The sequence below is a fragment of the Perna viridis genome, chromosome 6 (assembly GCF_037379345.1).
Source record: "Perna viridis isolate PV_CMFRI_1.1 ecotype Kerala chromosome 6, ASM3737934v1, whole genome shotgun sequence".
Classification (NCBI taxonomy): Eukaryota; Metazoa; Mollusca; class Bivalvia; order Mytilida; family Mytilidae; genus Perna; species Perna viridis.
Window position 1 is genome coordinate 40539121 of NC_142450.1, and position 22265 is coordinate 40561385.

The 22265-nt window shown below is 32.2% G+C and overlaps 1 protein-coding gene across 2 annotated transcripts in view; it reads right to left on the reverse strand.

Annotated features, from left to right (window-relative positions):
- The window catches only part of LOC148614957 (MORC family CW-type zinc finger protein 3-like), a 30535-nt gene extending 8305 nt beyond the window's left edge, over nt 1–22230 (reverse strand). The window contains exons 1-17 of one of the 2 annotated variants that reach the window (XM_088589513.1): nt 22127–22230; nt 21953–22025; nt 14989–15121; nt 12016–12233; nt 11443–11520; nt 11370–11409; nt 10919–11057; nt 10207–10335; nt 9604–9726; nt 9104–9201; nt 8631–8717; nt 8116–8250; nt 6229–6312; nt 5531–5564; nt 4717–4824; nt 3348–3575; nt 2628–2662 (exon numbers count right to left, since the gene is read on the reverse strand). In XM_088589513.1, the coding sequence (XP_088445639.1) occupies nt 2628–2662; nt 3348–3575; nt 4717–4824; nt 5531–5564; nt 6229–6312; nt 8116–8250; nt 8631–8717; nt 9104–9201; nt 9604–9726; nt 10207–10335; nt 10919–11057; nt 11370–11409; nt 11443–11520; nt 12016–12233; nt 14989–15121; nt 21953–22025; nt 22127–22156 (1772 nt within the window). In that variant the 5' untranslated portion in view covers nt 22157–22230. Of the gene's footprint in view, nt 1–2627; nt 2663–3347; nt 3576–4716; nt 4825–5530; nt 5565–6228; nt 6313–8115; nt 8251–8630; nt 8718–9103; nt 9202–9603; nt 9727–10206; nt 10336–10918; nt 11058–11369; nt 11521–12015; nt 12234–14988; nt 15122–21952; nt 22026–22126 lie in introns of both variants that reach the window. The other variant, XM_088589512.1, reaches the window with a different exon arrangement.
- Nucleotides 22231–22265: the final 35 nt, after the last annotated feature.

Sequence of the window (22265 nt, forward strand, 5' to 3'; positions counted from 1 at the left end):
CAGATGAGTCATATTGGACAGTGGAATAGGAACTGGTGAAAGAGGTGGTAGTTCCTTGAATTTTAGAGTTAATCCCTCCGAATTACTGACAATACCCAACAATCTGAGATAATATCGTTCCATTTTGACAGAAAATGAGTTAACCTCCTCCCTACTGGAATTTGAGAAAGAGGAGTTTTGTAAAAAAAACCTCTGGATGATTTTTGTCAGTAACGTACGGGAGGGCAACTTCCTAGGTGGAAGGATTAGACCTCTTACCGCCTTTAAAATTACCTGTTTGGCGTTTAGTAACTGTTTTCTTAGAACCACCTTTCATACCACCCTCAATGAAAACCTTCCTTCTCTTTTCTGTGGAGGAAAGGAAGAACCACCAGTAGAAGAACTACCTCTCTTAGAATTATTCACCTTTACTGGTGCTAGAGTATGACTAAGCTGTTTCTGAATCTCGTCAAGAGGAAGACCAAAATGTTTGTCGTCCAATTGAGATTTCAATAAAGAATCCTTCAGGCTATCTGAAACTCTAGCCTTATCCAGAATCTCAGATCTTTTGGATAAAGTAAAATTACCCAAACTTCCCATAAGTAAAAGCTGAGAAGAGCCTAGAGCTTTATCAACCAGAAGTAAAAATGGTTTTACTTCAGAACGAAAAGCAAGATCTTTCAGTAAGGGGGCTACAGCAGACAAATAATGTTCTGCTGTACCTAGTACATGAGAAGCATTTCTACGAAGATTCTCAGTTTTAGACCAGATAGACTGAGAAAGACGCAGTCCATCTACAGGCTTTGAATTAATTGAAGAAGAAAAAGCTTTATCACAAGAAGGAACCAACTTACCCAAATTGGAATTGAAAATATCATAATCCCTAAATTGGAAATGATCATTAAAGGAAGTTATACCAAAACCATTTAACTTGGAAAAATGAGACTCACTGGCTATGATACCTTCATAAATAATATGAAGAGAAGTGGACATGTAATTGGATTCTGGGAAACTAGTATGAGACTTAGGTAGGTCATTAGACATACCACAAGAAACTTCAAAAGTTGAAGTGAGCCTCTTAGGTTTGGTAGGTAACTGAATTGGCACCTTCTTGACGTCTCTCATAATAGAGTAAACTGAATCTCTAAGATCCTTCAAAGTAGAAGGAGTATCCTCACTTTCAGCAGCCTTGTTGGAATTGGTAAGAGACCGACCAATAACAGAAGGAGCAGTATTACAAACAGAAACATTCTGAGGAACCTGATCCCTAATTTCACCTTCTTCACCAAAGGAAAAATTACCTTCCTGACTACCTGGGGCCACTGAAAAGCGTTCCTCATCATCACTATCCTCATGTTCACTTTCAGAGTTGTGAACTCTAGGAAGTGGAGTCATAGAGGAGCTAGGTGTGGGTTGGTTAGTATCTTTCTCAAACGCTGTGAGGCGATTGGAGAAAGCAACAAACTCAGAAGATATGGATTGACGAAAGTCATCTAAATCACTCTTAAACCCATCTAATGAGGGGGAAGAGTTAGTAACCTGATTAGACTGACACCTAACAGAAGAGGTAGGTGCAGTTGCAGGTATAGTAACACCAGTAGAAGGCACTGCTACAGAAGGAGCAGGGGTTAACAAACTAGGAGTGAAACCTTGAGGACCAATAGGTCCAAAGTTATTATCATAAGGCCAGAAACCTGGAAAAACCTGACCAGGAAAACCTGGATAAGGGTATGAGACCAGCGATGTCTTGACCAAGACATGGGGTTATTAGCCAAGGAGGGTAAAGTAACACTACAGTAAGACACTGGAGGCCTTGAACCAGGTAAATTTAGACCCATAGAAACACCAGGGGTACAGGAAACTGAATCTGTGGTGTCTACTGGCCTAGATACTGTAAGAGTTACCGTACTTATAGTAGGGATTACTCTATTACTATCCACAGAACCTACAATCGGGGTCTGTAGAATAGTAGTGTTAGTCATCAAAGTTAAAACATCGGTTGATTGACTAGACACATTTGGAGTAACCACCTGACTATCGTAAGGTAACGACCCATCCAAAAAAAAACATCATCGCCAGTAATGGCTTGAAATGGGCTATTAACATTGAACTCCATAATAAAGTATCAATATACAATATTAATAAATATATAAAAGAAATTTCCTCAATAAAAGGGACTTCTAATATTACAAAATTTCAATATTATTCACAAAATAATTTACCACGTGTCTTCTTGCGTAGGCAGAAATTAAATGGATGAATAAAGGGTAGATGGCTACTATAAGATCATCCCACTGGATGATATTTTTAGATAGAGGATTCTGCCTGCTTGACTTAGGCAGATGGACTTACTCAGAATTTATGATGGTAATGTATTTATTGTAATAAAAATGAAATAATTCCATCAAGTCAAAGCCGTGATAGACAATAATAAGTCAACTGAGGACAATGGAGGAATAAAAAAAACAGATTGCAGTAAACCCAATTACCAATAGGGGTATAAAAACAAAGAAGGGGACAAAATAGATTTCAAATAAAACAATAAACATTCACATAATTGTATCCACACAGATAACAGGAGGTAATAGTTATACATCAAATCAAATATCTAGCTACATTGCCAATTTAACTGAAGATAGTAGAATTACCTTGTAGATGATACAGCTTTTGATTCCTCTTCAATCTAAAAAAAGCAACATGATATTTATTCAACAAAATGACAAAATCAGTCAAATTCCTACATAATATTTCTCCTATTCTCCTATTCTAAATGAGTAAATTAATATCTTTTTTAATCTTTAGTATCTATCACTTTTTCTTTTAAAGCATGCTAAAGTCAACTTTTAGACTGGACAAAACATAATATATAATACTTTAATCAAATGTTCACAGCTTAAGACCAACAAATATTAACAAAAAGTATCTCCCCAAAATCAATTCCATTGAAATAGTGTCGAACAATATCATAGACAACCATAAGCTTTAACTGCAGTTATATCATAAAATTCATTTGAAATGCTAGTTTTTGGTCCCATTAAGGCCACTAATTTCACAACAGTGGGGATCCCTTAAGGCCACTAATCCACAACAGTTGGGATCCCTTAAGGCCACTAATTCCACAACAGTCGGAGTCATTATGCTCAAAATTTATACAAACCTTTTTTTGTAGTTTGGAACCTTATCATAAAATTTAATAAAGATCTACAGACTAATATCCAAGTTATCACACAGAATCAAAGGGTCTATGGATAAATGGATAACAAGAAAGACACAGACAACAACAGCACCATAACATTATATGACCACAATATTTTTTTATAAAAAAAATCTTGATCTTGATAAAGATTTATACTGTATTGTAGTCATACCGTTTTATTGACACTTTCAATAAGGTTATCTAGTTTAAGATTCCTAGCCTGCTTCTGATACTGTCTACTGATTCTTTCACTAACGGTCTTCTGTCGTTTAAGTTCATTTATTTCTTTTTCTTTAGCTTCTTTCTCCATCTGCAGCTTCTCCAAATTTTTCTTCATCCTTCTGACCTGTACTGGCGTCAAGGAATTAGGATGTGGAACCATGCCATTGGTACTGGATATCTAAAAATCAATTTAAATGAAAAATTTCTTTACATAAAAGGCATGTATCTCATTGTTGAATAAATTTAACATCTTAATCATAATCTGCAAAAAAATATTAAAATGACATTTGTCTGCCTTAAAAAATAAGTAAATCCTAACAATGAGCATCCTATTATTACTAAAAACTTTATAGAATCCAAATTCAACAAACTCATTTCATATGTGTAAACACATCCTCAAAGAAGCTCTACATTTCCATTTTTTCTTTACTCCATCATTTCAAGGCCAAGTACATTTGTTACTCTCCCTGGTCATGTTTTGAAAGCACATATAATATCTTTCCTAAATTTCAATCCTTAGCTGTTTTTTTTTTCATACTATGTTTGTTAAACTTCCAGAAAATATATGTTCAGTCCTAAAATTTCAGAGATATACATAAACCAGTATAGTACCTATATCATGTGTCATTTCTTACCCTTTTACAAAGATCTATTATACAGCTCAAGTGTAAAATAAATGTTTTCCTTCATCATATCCACTCTGATATGCCATATGCAGCTTGCGTTTCCCTATCTCACATCACTCACTCTGCTATACCAAATAAAGCACAAGTGTTCCTCTTACCTTACCACTCCTAATCCACTGTGCACAGCAAAGCACTTCACCACTCCTAATCCACTGTGCACAGCAAAGCACCTCACCACTCCTAATCCACTGTGCACAGCAAAGCACTTCACCAGTCCTAATCCACTATGCACAGCAAAGCACCTCACCACTCCTAATCCACTGTGTACAGTAAAGCATCTCACCACTTTTTCACTGTGCACAGTAAAGCACCTCCCCACTCCTCCTTCACTGTGCACAGTACAGCATACTCACTCTGGTGTGCTAAATACTATACATGTACAGCACACAGGTTTCCCCCAACCTCACCACTTCTTCTCCACTGTTTTATCATAACCTCACTAAAACTCACTTGATGTACAAGGAAATCTTTCCCCTCTCCTCACCACTCCTACTCCACTATGTCCAGTACAGCATGTTTCCTCATTATCTCACCATACTCCCTTCGTTGTACTTAACATATGTACAACACATGTTTCCCCCATACCTCACCATACTCACTCTATTGTGCTAAATACAACATGTTTCCCCTTACCTCACCACTCCCACTTTGTTGTGCTTTCCTCTTGATATCCTCTTCTTTCTTAGCCAGTTCCCTTTCTTTGGCAGCTAAAAGTAATTCTTTGGTTTTATTCTTCTCTGCCTGAAACATTTGAAGTTTTAAATATCAAACAATTGCCAGTAGATTAAGCACCACTAAAATCTAAACAATCAGAAATCACCATATTCATCGTTCTACCATTGTACATATATTTCACTGACACTGAAACAATTTAAGAAGTCAAGAAATAGTGAAAATAAAATAAAATATAGCTATTTTATCATCAAATGTATATTAAATGTGTCATTTTTATCCTGGTAAAATGAAGTAAAGTGCTTTATATTTAATGTATGTTTGTCTATTAAATAAATGTTTACCAGAAACAGAATGAGTACTTCCCTACAGTCAACAACAAACCCTTAATCTATCTGGATGAAAAATCAAAACAGTATGTACACCATGGCATTTCCTGATAACTATTCCCTGAAGTTTATAATATGAAATCTGGCAAGCAGTTTAGAGGTGGATGACAGATATACAGGAGGACATCCTCATTACAATATACAGTAAAACCTGTCTAAACCGAACACTGAATTAACCGAAAACCTGTCTAAACCAAACACTGAATTGACTGAAAACCTGTCTAAACCAAACACGTTTTTAAGTCCCATTGTATCAGTTTAAATGCATAACCTGGATAAATCATGCACCTGTCCAAACTGTCCGAATTCTACAGTCTGAAAGGGGTTTGGTTTAGAGAGGTTTTACTAGTTATCATCTATTCTACTTATTTAATAAGAGTTCTTACCTCTATCAGTTTAGTTCTTATTTTCTGTTCTTGTCTGAAAGATAAATTAGAAATATAAAATGCAACAGGGACAAAACATGTCCTCATCTGAAATTTATATCAATCACCAACCAAATTTACAAGTTGATACATATATTAGGCAGCTACTATGAGTACTCAGAAATATACAACTCGTTTAAATGAAGTTATGAATAAAATTTTAAATCATTCCCATTTGAAGGAGCCAGAAAAGACAGAAATTTTAACTATCATTTATATACAATGAAAAATTCTTAGTTCTGCTCAACAAGAAGTCGATTCAGAAATGATTCATGGGGGTATGGTGTAAGCCAGCCATATAGACCAAGCTCAAGAGTTAATGAGTACACCATCACACCTTACACAAATTCATTGTTTGACAAAGACTGCCTGTATTTAGCACCTGAATTGCCCAGGTATAAATATATGTATATATATCAAGAGATATATTGTTTGACCTTAATAGGTCATCATTTTAGAATTAAGTATAACAACTAAAATCACTTAAAACATTCAATCCATCTGAGGCATCTGGCAGATAGTTTTTCCCTTAACTTGAAAAAAATCTTAATTGTACACATACACCTGCCTTTTCTTTCCAACCTTTTTCAACTTTTCTATGCATCAAAAATTTTAATGAGTGGATAACTTTGTTTTTGTTCTACTTCAAGTTTTCTTACTGTTGTTTTTTAAATGTTTTCTTATATGTTGCCCCAGACAATGCCTCATCTTCATCTTCAGGTTCTTCAGGTATATCACAGCGACTGTAAATAAAGATTGCAATTTTTTAAAGGATATTTCAACATAAATATTAAACAGGTGGTGATTTATGACATTTTTATTTTGTTTATTTTTAAACAATACAATGGTTTCTTATAATCTCTTTTTTAGTAGTGGGAAAGGCACATAAATTTCACTTCAACTTCAAGTTACGAAATTGTTGTTCATTCCATCAAAAAAATGCTACTAAAACCTACTCACATCAAGAATAATAAAAGGCTCCCAGGATCCTGAATCACTCACCTGGTTGAATTTTGCCTTTCAAGGGCAATAAATTCAACAAGAAGTTGTCCAACAATTTCGACAAGAAAACTTTGGTAGGACTTATCATAATGATTATTTCAGCAATTGAAAGGTTCTTTCTATCAATTATAGTTTTTAAGATATTGGCTGAAAACTGTAAAAAAGACATTTTTCCCCTTTCAAGGGCAATAAATCTTACAAGGAGTCGTCTGACAACTTTTATTCCTGAAGAAGTCTAATTCCTGCAGTCCTAATAATAAAGATCATTTCAGCTATTGAAAGAATTTGGCTAATCCTAACGGTTTTGGAGATAAATGCGAAAAACTACTGTCTTACTCCTGTGTTCTATTTTTAGTAATGGGAGCAATGTTTTTCAACAAACCAACAATCCCCACATCAGTTCTATGCAGGATACCACTAGAAATATACTTACCAAGTTTGGTTGCAATTGGTCAAGTAGTGTCAGAGGAAAAGATTTTTTAAATAACATTAAAAATAGCATAAAACTTTGAAAAAAGGCAATCAACATGGTTTAACGGATTAAAACGAAAATTTGACCTCGGGTAGATCTTATCATGCCGAACACTTTTACCCTATCCGAAATAGCTTAACCTATCAGTTTTGGAGATATATGTGAAAAACTACTGTCTGACCCTTATGTTTTCTTTTTAGTAATGGCGGCCATGTTTTTCTCCTATCAGTTTTGGAGATATATGTGAAAAACTACTGTCTGACCCTTATGTTTTCTTTTTAGTAATGGCGGCCATGTTTTTCAATGGATCAAAAATCCCCATATCAGTTCTATGCAGGATACCCCAAGGAACACTTGTATCAAGCTTGGTTTCAATTGGTCAAGTAGTGTCAGAGGAGAAGATTTTTGAAAGAAATAACATTAAAAATAGCAAAAAAAACATTGAAAAAGGGCCATTATAACTCCAACATGGCTTAATGGATTAAAATGAAACTTTAATCCCAGATAGATGTCAACATGCTGAACACTTTTATCCATGTCAGAATTTAACTAAACCTAATGGATTTGGAGATATCTGCGAAAAACTACTGTCTGACCCCTATGTTCTATTTTTACAAGGTCATTTCCAGTAATAGACAAAAACAGTGCACTGATTTGACATAAAACTGATACACAGATGAGGCTTAGAACCGCAGGAAAATGTAAGACTGTGCCAATCATTTTCACCAATTCAAGCTTATTTGTACATCAAAGTTTTTGTCAGGTCAGTGTACTTTTATTGTCTTTATACTGCAACAAAATTTGAAACAAAAAATAAGATTGTAAGCAAAGAAAACAATGTTTTTTTATTGAAGGGGATGACATCCTGGTCACTTCAAAACAATGGAACATCTGTGATGTCACAACTTCAGTTAGTGACTGTATATCACTTGTAAATACATGGTCAAAGCATTTTGAATACTCAAATAAAACGGTTGCAGAATAGAATGTAATGAATCAATAGTAGAAAAAAAGTCATATTTTTCATTAATAATTTAAGGTAAAAGGTAATGAAATACAGTAATTGACTAACTTGAACTGAGCATCAGCATTCATATGACAAAACCACTTTGCAGGTAGATCTTCAGGTCTCATTCCAGTGGTCAGTCTCCTCCATTTTAAACAGTTATCACACTGAGCCCATGTCCAATCTGGTACTGTTACAGTCCTTAAAAAACAATTATCCTAAAATGTATTATAATACTGTACACACAGTTACAACGGCTATATATCCTGTTTCAATAGGACTCTGAATATGCATAATTAGCACAGGTTCAATTGTACTAACACACAATTTTCATAATTAATGCACATTTTCATGTGATACCTAACATTCATATTAACTTTCATCAAAATCCATTGAAGGAGAGGCTCACTACTTTTTAAGTTTAGCTTACTACATTACTAGCTCTACACATGAAAAACACATTAAGATCATTAAGGTATTTTTTTTCAGTTTTGTGTAAACTTTATATCACACTGGAATAAAATCCTATCAAAGTGATAGTTTGAAATATCAAATGCTTATATTTGTAATAAGGTACCTACTGAACAGAAAGGTTTACTTTGTCATTTCCACCTCTTTTCTCATTCCAATAATCATTCAACTTCTGTGCAGCATTTGTCATAAATGCACTGAAAGTAAATTAGAAGATTAGAACATTATTAATCATATGCTCATTTTTCCAGGCTTGGACATTTATTGAAAAATAAAACAAATCCCGTGGAAAAGTTTCACTGTTTCACATTAACATAACCCACATTATAGAATTATTCAATAAAAAAGTTACCAGTTATTCTGTTGTATGAATTGGCTGTAAACCACTCAAAATGTTTTTAGTTAAAACCTTAACTTTTGAGTAATAAAGTCAATTCAGTTCAAATCAGTATACTAGTATTTTTTCCACAAAAGAGCATAATTCCTGTTATTGATAAAAGTATTCAGAGACTATGTCATCATATCATGGTATTATTCTTATCATAGCAGTAAAGTTAATATACTCTACATATACATTTCTAACCTATACTTATCATCTCTCTGGAAGTCTTGTTTGTTATGGATTGGTGTCAGGAAATAGGCATCGACAACACCTACCACACCTACTCCTAATTCATTAGGCTGGAATGTAAACAAACACTTGTGAACCCCATGATGAAGCTAATACATGTGTATTTATTGGTTCTCTGATTCAGTTATTGCTGATTATCCTTTGTTAATGTTAACAAAAGTACTGTTTTATACAAGATGCTTTGTTAATGTTAACAAAAGTACTGTTTTATACAAGATACTTTGTTAATGTTAACAAAAGTACTGTTTTATACCATATGCTTTGTTAATGTTAACAAAAGTACTGTTTTATAACAAAATCAACCATTTTACACTTCTAGTTTAAATGATCTGACTTTCAATTGAATTACATGTCTTTTTCTCCTTGTCTAAATATGGATGGATGGACAATAGCTTTACTTATTACTTTTGCATCCTAATTTGGAATGGTATAATAATCAGGTATGTACAAACCTGTCTTTGATATCCAATTTTCTCATATGCTCTGATCAGTCTGTTTTTATGATACATTAAGATGCCATAATCTTCATGATTCTTCCGTGATGTAAACCCAAATCTGATTGGTATTGGTCGTTCCTGAGTTAATGTCAAGGACAATTATAATCATATCAATATAAACAAAAGTGCTTAGCATGTGAAATTAGGGAACAAATAAAAGGTAATGTCCTTACAGTGCTCAGTGTAGGAAATTAGAATCTATAATTGAAAACAATGTCTTGAAAAGTTCATTAGATCAAACATTTTTTTACTGGTAATTTGATTTGTTATCTACAGAATTGTTTTTGGTCAATAATGGCTAAATGTTTATTTTGCTTGTTAGCTATTACTTTGTAGTAAGTGAATATTCACTGATCAATTCAAATCAAATATAACTAATGACATGAAAGGAGTAGTATATTGTACTTGCAATGTGTGTAAGAAACCAATATCAGGTTCCTGTCTAAACCTTTCCATTACACTGATTAAGCAATACACAAAACTCAATAAAAAATAAGTATTGAATTGGAGATTAGAATCTATTCAGAATTCGATAGTACGTGTAATGTTCAAGGATACGGCCCATGTTGGCTTGTATGTATCTATTTCTGTCTGTGACAAACTTCTTGTGATGAGTTTTGTTTTAACTTTTTCTCCACGTAGAACTATCTTCATCCTTGGCTTCTGGTACAGTATACTACAATAATCCTGGAAAAAAGAAAAGTTTCAACAGTTTCAAAACTTCACTTTAAATATTTACTACTTTTCATTATCTGTTTCATCCTTTCAAGCGAACAAAAAACATACATTAAGTCAAATACCATCATACAGGTTTCTTGATAGGTAAATGGTGTTAAAGTGATCAGTCTCTTGATATTAAAACTAATGACAATAAAAGAACAGTGTTCCAATGTCTCCCACATAAAAAGATACATTTCAACCAAGAAATTGCCTTCTATATCAGTATCAATGCTATATTACACTAACACTGAATAAGGCTACATGTGTATATATAAATATTTAAAAAACATGTTTTGCTAACATTCTGTTATACCAAAAAGTAATTTATTACATAAATTGGTAAAAGCATTACAAAAATCAGAGTGGAAAACTTTAACTTAAAATTCACTGAAATTATCTAAGTTCAAGGGCCGTAACTTTTGTAAAAAGTAAAAATCGTTCAACCATAACCAGAATAAAACTTAATCTGTAACGTCTCATAGTAAGACTAAATACAAAAGATAAAATCAATTGGTAAATGATTCTCGGGAACAATTAATGGTGACCATACCCTCAGTGACACTCTGTATCTGGGTTTAGATTCTACTTGAATCCTGTTGATGGTTGAGAAATCCATTACATGAGTCTCAGGGTTCCTTATATCTTGAGGATCACTATCAAAATCAAGCTCTAAGCTACCATTGGCATTTCTATTAAAATACAAAAACTTCCAAATTGAGCAGGACATTCTGAAATATCAAAGCCAAGTCCTTTCCATAAAGATATTTTTCCTCATGTTTCTTCGATGTTTTTCTACTGACCCTGTCCTCCCAATGGAAATATCCTTGAACCCCTTTCCCTAAATCCTACACTTCTACCAAGATTTTGCTGTGCATATATTAAGAAATTGCAGGTTTCCTAATTACATGTACTTTCAATATTTCATACTTGTTTTTCATCAGATTTATACAATTAAATCCTAAAGCACCTTTTGCTATGTCTAGAGAATCATGTCTACTAACTTTGCAAGATTGTAGATGATGATTTTAGTCCCAGTTCCAAGTTTCTCCATGACTTCAAGTTCATGGAGTAAATGTTTCTCTGTTTTAATGATAGAGTGCTGTAGTATGGAAGTCAGGTTACTCTTTACATCTCCTGAAGTAGCTCTCATTTCTAGTGTCAATTGTTAAAGTTTGTAAAATACATATATCCTTCATTTCTGTTCTTTTACTAGTTAAAATAGAAGTTGATGGGGTAGTTTTTGTCATTGTACATAGCCACAAGGAAAATTGTGTCAGAAATCAATGGAGCAAACTTGCTCTTAATATACATAATAAAAAAAAAAGACAAAATGATGAAAAATGGAATGTTGTTAGAACATTGTATTGGTGTCTACCCACTGCTTTAAAGAGAAATATGCAACTTTGATGATAAAATAAATCTTTTAATTAAACAAGGACATGTGAGATTTATCAGAAACTTTATTTCCAAAAATTCTACTTTCACTTTCAATATCTTATCTTTTAAGAAAAATGAGGAAATTTGAGTACTTGAGCAAAAATAGTCATTAAGGGGAATCAGTTTTGCAATATCTCACAATTTAATACTGTTGAATTTTAAATGGACACATTGTAACACTAAATCCCAATACACAGTTATAAAGGATACTGTCAGGCAGGGACCAGGACACAATCGGGACCAGAACAGTCTCTGCCTTGATATTGTGTAGATATGTTTGGGACAGCATTCCAACACTCATAGAATTGGCCCTTCTTGTGAAAACCAGAGCATCTTTTCCAAGTTTCATGGACCCTGATTTAAATCCATTACCATAATGACCTATTGGCTGATGGCTTCCTACCGTTTCTTTTTCACAATATCCAAAGCTGAAATGATTAAATATTTCAACCTTAAATATCTTTCTTCTCCACTGTTCAATTGCTTAAATCCCTCTTCATACTCAGTAATTACATTAGGACAATGGGAATAAACATGTAGTATTATTTTCTACTTGTCAAATCGGTGTTTAAATATGGCACACAGTCATTGATAATCAGCAATGCAAGTGTTTTTGCCAAAAAAAATACTAAGATAGCAAAGTTTTAATTCTGAGTTATCTCATTGTATGTGTTGTGTAGAAGTATGTGTTAAAGTAGTATTCCAACTAAGAACCACGCAAAACATAATTCATGGTTGGAAAGCCTACATATTCTTATTTTTGATATTTTGTTAAAAAAGTTATAGTACATAGAAATTAACATATATGGCTTTTCATACAACTCCTGTTCATAGGAGATAGAAATTATAAAGAATGTACTACAAAATTCAACATTAAGGGAGATAACTCTGTAAATGACACTGAAACACAGTAGAAAATGAAAATTATCTCAAAAGAGCAGAAAGATTGGAATGAATGATTACACATTTCATCATATAGACCCACAAAACAACTTAATAACAAAAATAAAAATGTGTTGCTTTTTAAGGGTTGTATCATGTATTGCAGAATTTGCATGGTTCTTACAAAGACTGCTATTTAATTTACTTGTTTTGTAAGGGCCCTATGATCAGTTTAATAATTATTCTTATTTCATAACTGAAATCAGATTAATTCTATCACAAAGGGGTTGAAATATACTATTATCAATAATTTCTTTTCCTCATATAAAATCAGACAAAATAAATGTCTAAATGAATATGTAAACATCAGATAATAAATCTTTTAATTAAACAAGGACATGTCAGATTTAACAGAAACTTTATTTCCAAAAATTCTACTTTCACTTTCAATATCTTATCTTTAAAGAGAAATATGCAAATTTTAGTCCTTAAGCAAAAATAAAGTCATTAAGGGGAATCAGTTTTGCAATATCTCACAATTTAACAGTGTTGAAATGTAAATTAACACATAGTCACATTCAATCCCAATACACATTTATAAAGGATACTTTAATTTACTTGCTTTGTAAGGGCCCTATGATCAGTTTAATAAGATATTATTATTTCATAACCAAAGTCAAACTTTAATTCTATCTCCAAGAGGTTGAAATATAAAATTATCAATAAATTTATTTTTTTCTCAAATAAAATCAGACAAAATAAATGTCTTCAATGAATATGTAAACATCAGATAATAAATCTTTTCCTTAAACAAGGACATGTCAGATTTAACTTTATTTCCAAACATTTTACTTTCACTTTCAATATCTTATATGAGTGACTTCACAGATAAATCATTTTCCATAAATTCTGCTATCACACTAATATTTCACAACTCTTATACATATATGATCTTAGAATTCTATTATCCTTATCATATTTATAATAAAAAATGAAGTTACATGTGTATCCAGGAACTCATGTTTAACTTGCTCATCATTGCAGGCCTGTCAAGTTTTACAGCTAGTTGAAATAGACCAGTTCCAACTTTAATACAAATTTGGGTAGGCTAGTGAGTAGTTTAAATAGCTATTTAGATAGAAATCTGCCGTATATTATACCAATGAATCGTACTTAACTACCACAGAACACCTGTGTGATCTGTATGACCACTGTCTTATGAGTTTGAAAAGCTCTCAATTATGATGGTGGATAGCAAATTTAAAGGTTACATTCAGCATAATTGACACAGGTGTTCTGTGGTATTTAAGTAGGACACATTGGTATCACGAAGGGCAGATTCCTCCTTAGAGAACTATTTAAATTACTCACTAGCCTAGCTAGATTTGTATAGAAATTGGAACTGGTCTATTTCTAATAGCTGTAAGAAGCCACATGTACATCATGTATATAAAAATTAAGACACCTAGACATTAGAAACATAGAGTTTAAATATAAAAACAAAACAAAAAGCATGATAAAATGCTCATAGAGCACAGCTTATTGATGAGACCAGAAAGGTTAGAGAAAGTATGGAAACACCATTCAAATTTTGATACAGCTCGATGTGCAACTCAAGGTTATTTACCCCATTCACACGGACGACTGCAATGTATCATTGGTATAAAGTAAAGATCATTATACTATAACGTGCTTCAAAGGTCTTTAGATGTGTTGATAAACATATGCCTAACGTCAAAAACTAATAACAGTCTTATTTCCGACATTATAGATTAGTTTTATTCAATTTTACCGACATCACAATACATTTTTTCTCCATGAAGGTCGTCATTTTGTGCAACACAGAGGCTGCGTCTTTTTAAAAAAAATAAGAAGAAACCAATAGTACTATTGGAATTGCAATAAATCACGGAAACTCTATTTTATTATTGCTTTACCATGGACTGGTCATTTATATTTAAACCTCCCTATTGCTCGGAGATAACCCATAGACATTTAACACTGGATAAGAATTTGCCAATATCAAAGTATCAATTTTTCGTGCCCCTAATTCCTAAACAGTAAATTCTTTACTGTCATATGAAAAAAAACATTATTGACCATTTTAGGGGATTAAATTGGAAGAAAAAACCAGCAGTAAGGTCAAGGAAGCATGTAACCAATTCTTAAGGTGACTGGAGATGAGATTTTCATATAGAAAATTAAAGAAGATGACAACAGCCAATGATCTTGAAGTGAGAGCAACAGCTACCTACAGGTGAGTCAATTGAATGAAAACATTGTTACACCTTATAAATATACCTTAACATTTTGTGCAGTTTATTTGGGTCCATTCCATTTCCATTGTCCACAAAGGTGAGACAGGTTGTACCATTAAGGATCCTTTTATCAATCCAGATTTGTGAAGCATTGACATCAGGATCATAGGCATTGTCTGAAATATATTTATTTACAATTAAGCAAAAAATATATTATATAGGCACTATATTTATATTTAATCAAATTGTTCCAATTATTTTTTTTTGTATTTTTGAACTCATTCTCTTAGAACGCTTACCCTACCAGTGCACCTGGTCCATGCTCCCAGTTTTTAGTGGAGTCTTAGTGGCTCATTTGCTTTTGTTACTTTGTATTTATGATTTTAGTTACTTTATGTTCTTTGTTGTGTATGTCTGTCCCTGGATTACATTCTTTTGATTACCACTATAACCTTGGTTCCCTTGATTACTCTGTACTTCTAGTATCTGTAAGTTGGTTTAAAACTATATATAGATACCATAAAACAAAACTAGCTGAGTACCTGACACTTCAGCACTCTCCTTTTGACCATGATCAATCCTGTCTACATAATTACTGACATTCTTGAGAAGTGCTAGAACACAAAACTAAATTTTGTCTTGACTTTTGCACAATAACAGTAAAACCTTACATTCTTTTGCTTCAAACTGACAAAGTTCCATAACTCATAAAAAAAGCAGTCAGAAGCCAAAAACAAAATATAGCTACCATCTTACAGTGAATCATGAATTTATTTTAAAAAATACTCTTCCAAAGAAATATTTCAGTTACAAAAGTAAAAAAAAAGTGTTTGCTGTTGTCTTTATTTACAGATTTTGTTTTCAATCCTTATCTTTTTATGTCATATGCAGATTTTGATGATGGATTTCATTGTTACTGTCTTAATATGAAGATTGGAGCATTGAAAATAATGTACACAAGCACTCGTTAATCATAAATTAAGAATTTTCATTTTTATATCAGTCGAAGTGCTTTGAGTTATTATTTAGTATGTGGACAGATGACAAGATAGAGGTTTAAAAAAATATGTTTATCAAAGGTAATAATACTAAAGTAAAAAAAAAATACAATAGGGAATTACAGGGTATGTTAGTCTTGTCACATGATTCCATGGTTTCATGATAATGTATCCTCATCTACCATTCAAATGTATGGAGATTCTTTGTTAACAAGGTGTTGAGTTTAGTATTACAATCAAACCTCTTTTGTGTAAAAATACCAATAAAAAATGTAAAGCCTTCATTCACTGAGATATATCATGATCGGTTACTGCATGCATAAGCAGCCAAGAAATTATTTTTAATATAGAACATTTGCAGTAAAAAATTGACTTTCTTATTTAAATAGCAGCTTTGAAAGTGTCTTTCTCCATTAGTTCAAAAACAATTTCACAATTGGTTCATTTTGTGAATATATTTCGTATATTTACAAAGATAATCATACAATACTAAACAAACTGTTTCATAGGCATCAGTTTTATTTATTCATCACAGTTCTTGACAAAAATTGTAATAGAAATGGAATATCATTAACTAAAAAAACACAACTGAACCTATCTACAATTTCATGTTGTCCTGGCTATAATGAAGACAATCAGATTATTGAGAAACAGAAAGCATGTTTTAATTTTGAAAAAAAGACAATACCAATAATGCAATAAATGTAATTCAATGAAAATAGCAGTAACACACTTCTTCATCGGTCAAAATCAATTTTATTGCACATAAGGAAACAGTGCATTACTGTATCCTAATTAATTTGGTCAGTTTTTTTTTTTTTTTTTTCACTTCATATCACTGATTTTCCTCTTTAACCCTTAATATGCCAAAGAGTCTATACATAGGCTTTTCGTACTCCTGTATTTTGCCAAGAGCCTATATATAGGCTTAGCAACTGCTGTCTACACATTCAACAAGTCAATTGTTCTGCAACAATGTATCTGACGTCACAAGTCTGAACGTGATGATGTGATGGGTGCTTTACAGAGTAAATTTAAAATTTCTTGCCAGTTTTGATATTTTGTCTACTTGTTCTTTTCTATTGGTCACTGAATGTTCACATTTCATTTACTTCTCCCTTTTTTTATCTTCAGTGCAATCTATCTAAATCATACTGCTTTACAGGTATTTTGTATAGAAGAAAAAAAAAGATATTTGTAAAAAAACTCATAACAATTAAAGCAACAGTTAAAAAATGATAAACTTTTCATTATCTAAACATACAATATCAACGATGCATTATATACATGTATGTATTTTGATAAAATCTATGATAAAATGATAAAAAACAATTTCAAAAGGTGTTCACTCAAAGTTGACATCTATCACACGGAACATTTTGTTAGCTGAAAATATGATTATTAAAATTAATTTTGTAACATGCACATTTTGTAATAGCGCAAGGTATTTTCTGATTATGAAAAAAATAACTCAGCATACAAGTGATAATTGTAATATTTAAAATTTGGGAGTATTCCTTTTAATGTTTTAAATAAAAAGCTTAATTCATAAAGTTCAAGATCAAATACGAGATTCTGAGAGAATTGTATTTAGAAAGAAGATTGTTTCCCCTCTAGTCTGACAAGAAATGAAATATAAAGTCAAAACATGTAAAGTTAGATGTGACCCAGCCACTTGTAGATTTTTAACCTGACAACAGAAACAAATCCTTTCATCCAACATATCAAGCTACATCAAAAGAAATAAAAGAAAGTGCTTCTCTTCTGAGAGTTTTGACCTGCAGAAGGTGTCATTTCATATATGTAGTTCCATAAGTTAGGGTACATGAAAATGGCATAAGAGGGAGCCCGGCTCAGTCATGGCACAGTGACTTCCTTTTTGTTATCAACTGAATTTTGTCGACCTTAGGGGGGACTAGGCCCCTGCCCCCTTTTGGATCAATTTATGAAGAGCTAAATTTTGTTCTGAAACGACTAACTATATCACATCTTTATTTGTTAACGTTTTTTTTTTCTTACTATCTTTTTAATGTACGTATTTGTACGTATGTATGTCAAAGCGTACATGTACTGAATAACTTGACATTAAAAATTACATTCATAAAACATTTAAGAGATTAATTCCATATGCAATGCCTTTTTTTAGTTTCTGCGTTTGATTACCCTGCCGTTGTGCCATTTCTTGTGACGTTAGGTTATTGTCGACGTCATAAGCACAACAGTTGAATTTGAATCTTCAAATTCTTTCTTGGCAAAATTGAGGAAAAGCCTTGGCACTCAAAAAGTTAACAAAAAGACTTTTATGTTATTGTATATTGATACCAGGTTTTTTAAAAGTCATGAAATGCAAAAAAAATGCACCACCAAAACTTGTGTCTTGATATTTTATAATGAGATAAGATTTAGAATTATGGTATATTATACAGTTATAAAAATTCAAGTTTGTTTTTGTCTGCAAAAACATGGAACCCCACCAGGTCCTGTCCCGCACACTGTATCCACTTGCAGCATACATTATGTCCTCAGCTTCATAAAATTCAGTGGAGAGGCTGCAGAGAAGTTCCACTAACCAGTTCAGTAGTTCCAATTTTTGACAAATTTCTAAGTTAAAATGGGCATAACTCCCACAAAAACAGCAAAAAACATACAAAAAGGGTAGAAACTCCAACATGGGTAAACAGATTTTCACAAAATTTTGGCCATACATAGATCTCATCATGCTGAATACTTTTACTCAATCAGAATTTAGTTTAGCCTAACAGTTTAGAAGATATACGTAAAAAATATACTGTTAGACCGTATATTTTTAGTAATGGCGGCCATGTTTATTAACCAATCGAAAATTCAAACAATCATTTTGTGCAGGATACCCTAAAAGAACAAAAATAACAACTTTCATTGAATTCTGTACAGTAGTTTCTGAGGAGAAGATTTTTGAAATTAAAAACAGCAAAAACAACAAAAACCATCAAAAAAGGGCAATATCTTCAACGTGGGTCAACAGATTTTCACCAAAACTTGACCACAAATAGATCTCGTCATGCTGAATACTTATAACCCGACATAATTTAGTTAAATCTAAAGGTTTTGGAGATATATGCAAAAATCTGTTGTTTGACCCCTATGTTCTATTTTAAGTAACGGTGGCATGTTTTTTAACCGATTAAAAATGCAAACAGCCATTTTGTGCAGGATAATTGTCTTAACTTTCTTGAAAAAATTGCATTTCTTTAAATTTAGATGAATTGAGATATTTTATACCATGATCCAGCTAAATACCAACACCAATAAACATAAAATATTAAAGTTTTCATTAAAATCTAGCAATTTGTCACAAATTATTGCTAGCTTGCACTGCATTATTCATTTAGGAACAGAATTATATGAATTTCAGACTACAAATCTTGTTTTTGACAGCTGTAGATTTATTCTAAAGTATGTTGTTTACATTTTTGTTGTTAATGTTATATAGAAGTTATAAAACATTTGTTCCTAAGTTTGACTTGTGTTTGTGTGTTAAATACATATTAAGATGCATTTAGCAATGTTTCAGTGCTTAATTTAATGTATTATTAAAATTATGAATGAAAACATTTCATTAAGGAATGTCCTAGATATTGACTTTAGCAGAACCTTAATATTATGTCTAAGGTATGATCATATTAAATTTCCAACTTGTTCAAAAATTAGGTGGCTACAGTATCTTTTGATGATTCAAACAAATATGTATCACTCCTAAAAATTTAAATTGCAACAAAAGATAGCTTAATGATATCTAAACAACATCAGGCAATAAAAGACTAGTGTGAGAAATGAATACTTTAGTTGTCTTGTTTTCTTTAGATTGCTACAGGATTTATACTTATTTTAAAAATCAATAATCAATGATGGAAAGACATGTCAATGTAAATGTTGAAAAGAAACTAGAAGACCTGTTTATCACAGGAGCCCCCGCGTCATTTGTTAGTAATGATTTTTTTTAGTAAATCAAATGTGTCTGTAAGACACTAATGATGCCCCGCTCGCTAGATTTGCCAAAATAGGAGCATGTTTATTTTTGTATGAAGACATGGTTTGCAGATTCAGAAATCCTTCCAAGACTTGTGATACTCATGGTCTGTTGGTTCAGCTCAATACTTCCAAGACTAGCAATGACAAACTGTTCCAGTACTGTAACTCGAAAAATTTAGGGATCAATTTGGGGATCAGAAATTCCTAAAGATATGCATATCTACATTGTACATATTGTATCCTGGCCATATAGTGTCATGAAATTCTGTTTGGTAGTGTCAGACTAGTTGTGAAAAGTGTTGCTTGGGATATATTTCTGACAAAAACTACAAAGTTTAACTATCACCCAGTTCCATAATATTTCATGAAAATTAAGATCCTATAACCTTGCACACCATCATTATGTGTAGAAACATGCTGCAAAAAATATTTTAGATATAGTTCAAAAACTACAGGAGGAGATAGCCATACAAGCCATATAGCCCTATTTCTGATGAAAATGACTAAAGTGTAACTATCACCAATTTCCATAAAATTTCACAAAAATCAAAATCCTTTGGCCCTGCACACCTTCATCATGTGTAGAAATATCATGTAAAATATATTAGATGTAGTTCAAAAACAGTATGAGGAGATAGCCGGACAAGCCATGATCATGTGTAAACCAGAGGGACAGATGGATGTCACGACAGACAAACTGATGGACTGGGATAAATTAATATGCCCCTGACAGTTTGTCGCAGAGGCATAAAAAACATACGAAAACAGTAAGCCTTAATTACATGCACATGAGTTATTTTCAGTTGCTGGGTGTATATTCCAACTTACTTGTACCATTTTTTCATAGTAAGAAATATGCAGTAGAAATCAACAAATTGATTGACTATTGGCTTGGATTTCAGTTAGAAAGTGACAATGTAGTCATACTACTGGAATGCAGGTCTGTCACATTAGGGAGTTCTTATTTCTTACAATCAGGTCCATATAAAGTACAAATTACCTGTTTTACCCAAAGAGGAAAGGGTCGAAAACCTAGAGAAGTTACAGAATTAAAAATTCACAGACAAAATATCAGTTATTCAATCTAAATGAAACATTTAATAAACCAAAATTGGATATAAAAATACATGTAACTAAATTATGAAGTTTTAAAAAATTTGGATTACTATCATAAAATTATTTGCCAACTGATTTGACACTTAATGATATGCAAAAATTGGTGAATATGTACAGTAACAAAATGGGCAAAAAGGAAAGAATGAAGTTTTGAATGATTTATATTGCAAATGGAAGTGTAATAAATGTCACATAATATTAACATAACAATACAGGTAAATAACATCAATGTCCTCATGTTGTGTAATGCTATATATTCTTAACAATATGACATCACTAATGAGATTGGCAAGCTCTCCTTTACTGAGTCTTTCTCACTGAACAAGTTAAATATACATGTGTCTGCTATAACTACTTATCTAGAAATTTTAACATTTGATGTTTTACTCATGTAAAAAAAACTTGAAAAGTAAACTGTATGAAACAAAGATTAGATTTTTGAACTTATTTCTACATAAATAACACCTAAAATTGTAGATCAAGTGTGTGTAAATAACGATTAGATAAATATTGCTTTTTGAACAAAAAACAAGATAAGATAGTTTTATTCACCAATCATGGACCCCTCGAGTAGAAAAAAAATTATACAATAACAATAATTTTTTTTTAAAAATGCACAAGTACAATTTAATCATGAATACATCCTTAAAGCAAGTGGGAATGTAGTTTAGAAAAGTATTTTTGCTCAAGGGTTGTTCCCCTTTCAGGCCTTTGTATATTTTGTGATTATCAGTGCTTAATACAGTATTAATAAACTGTCAGTAAAAAAAATGTTAATTATCTTTTTTAATCTGAATATGCGTTTGTCTGACTCGTTCACAACAAACTTTGAAAAGAAAATTCATATATTCATAAACAATTCTGACAAGTTAAAACACTCACCCAAAAGTTCGGCCACTGCACTGAAAGCGAAAGTGTGACTGGTGCTGTTCCCGTGAAGGTATGCCGGTGATATCTGTAATGAACATATAATATGGACTTATATCTTCCTAATAAACAATAAAATATTAAAAGATAATCATGAAACTATTCAAAAATCACAGTTTCTATTTTTACCTTCGATGTTTGGACACCCCGGTAAGCCATTTTTGTTTTGGTGTGAACCGTAAGCAATATTTTGAACTTTATATACTTTGCATAAAAGTCCTTTTTGGTCACTTACAAACGAGGCCTGTGTTCTTATAATTCAAAATCA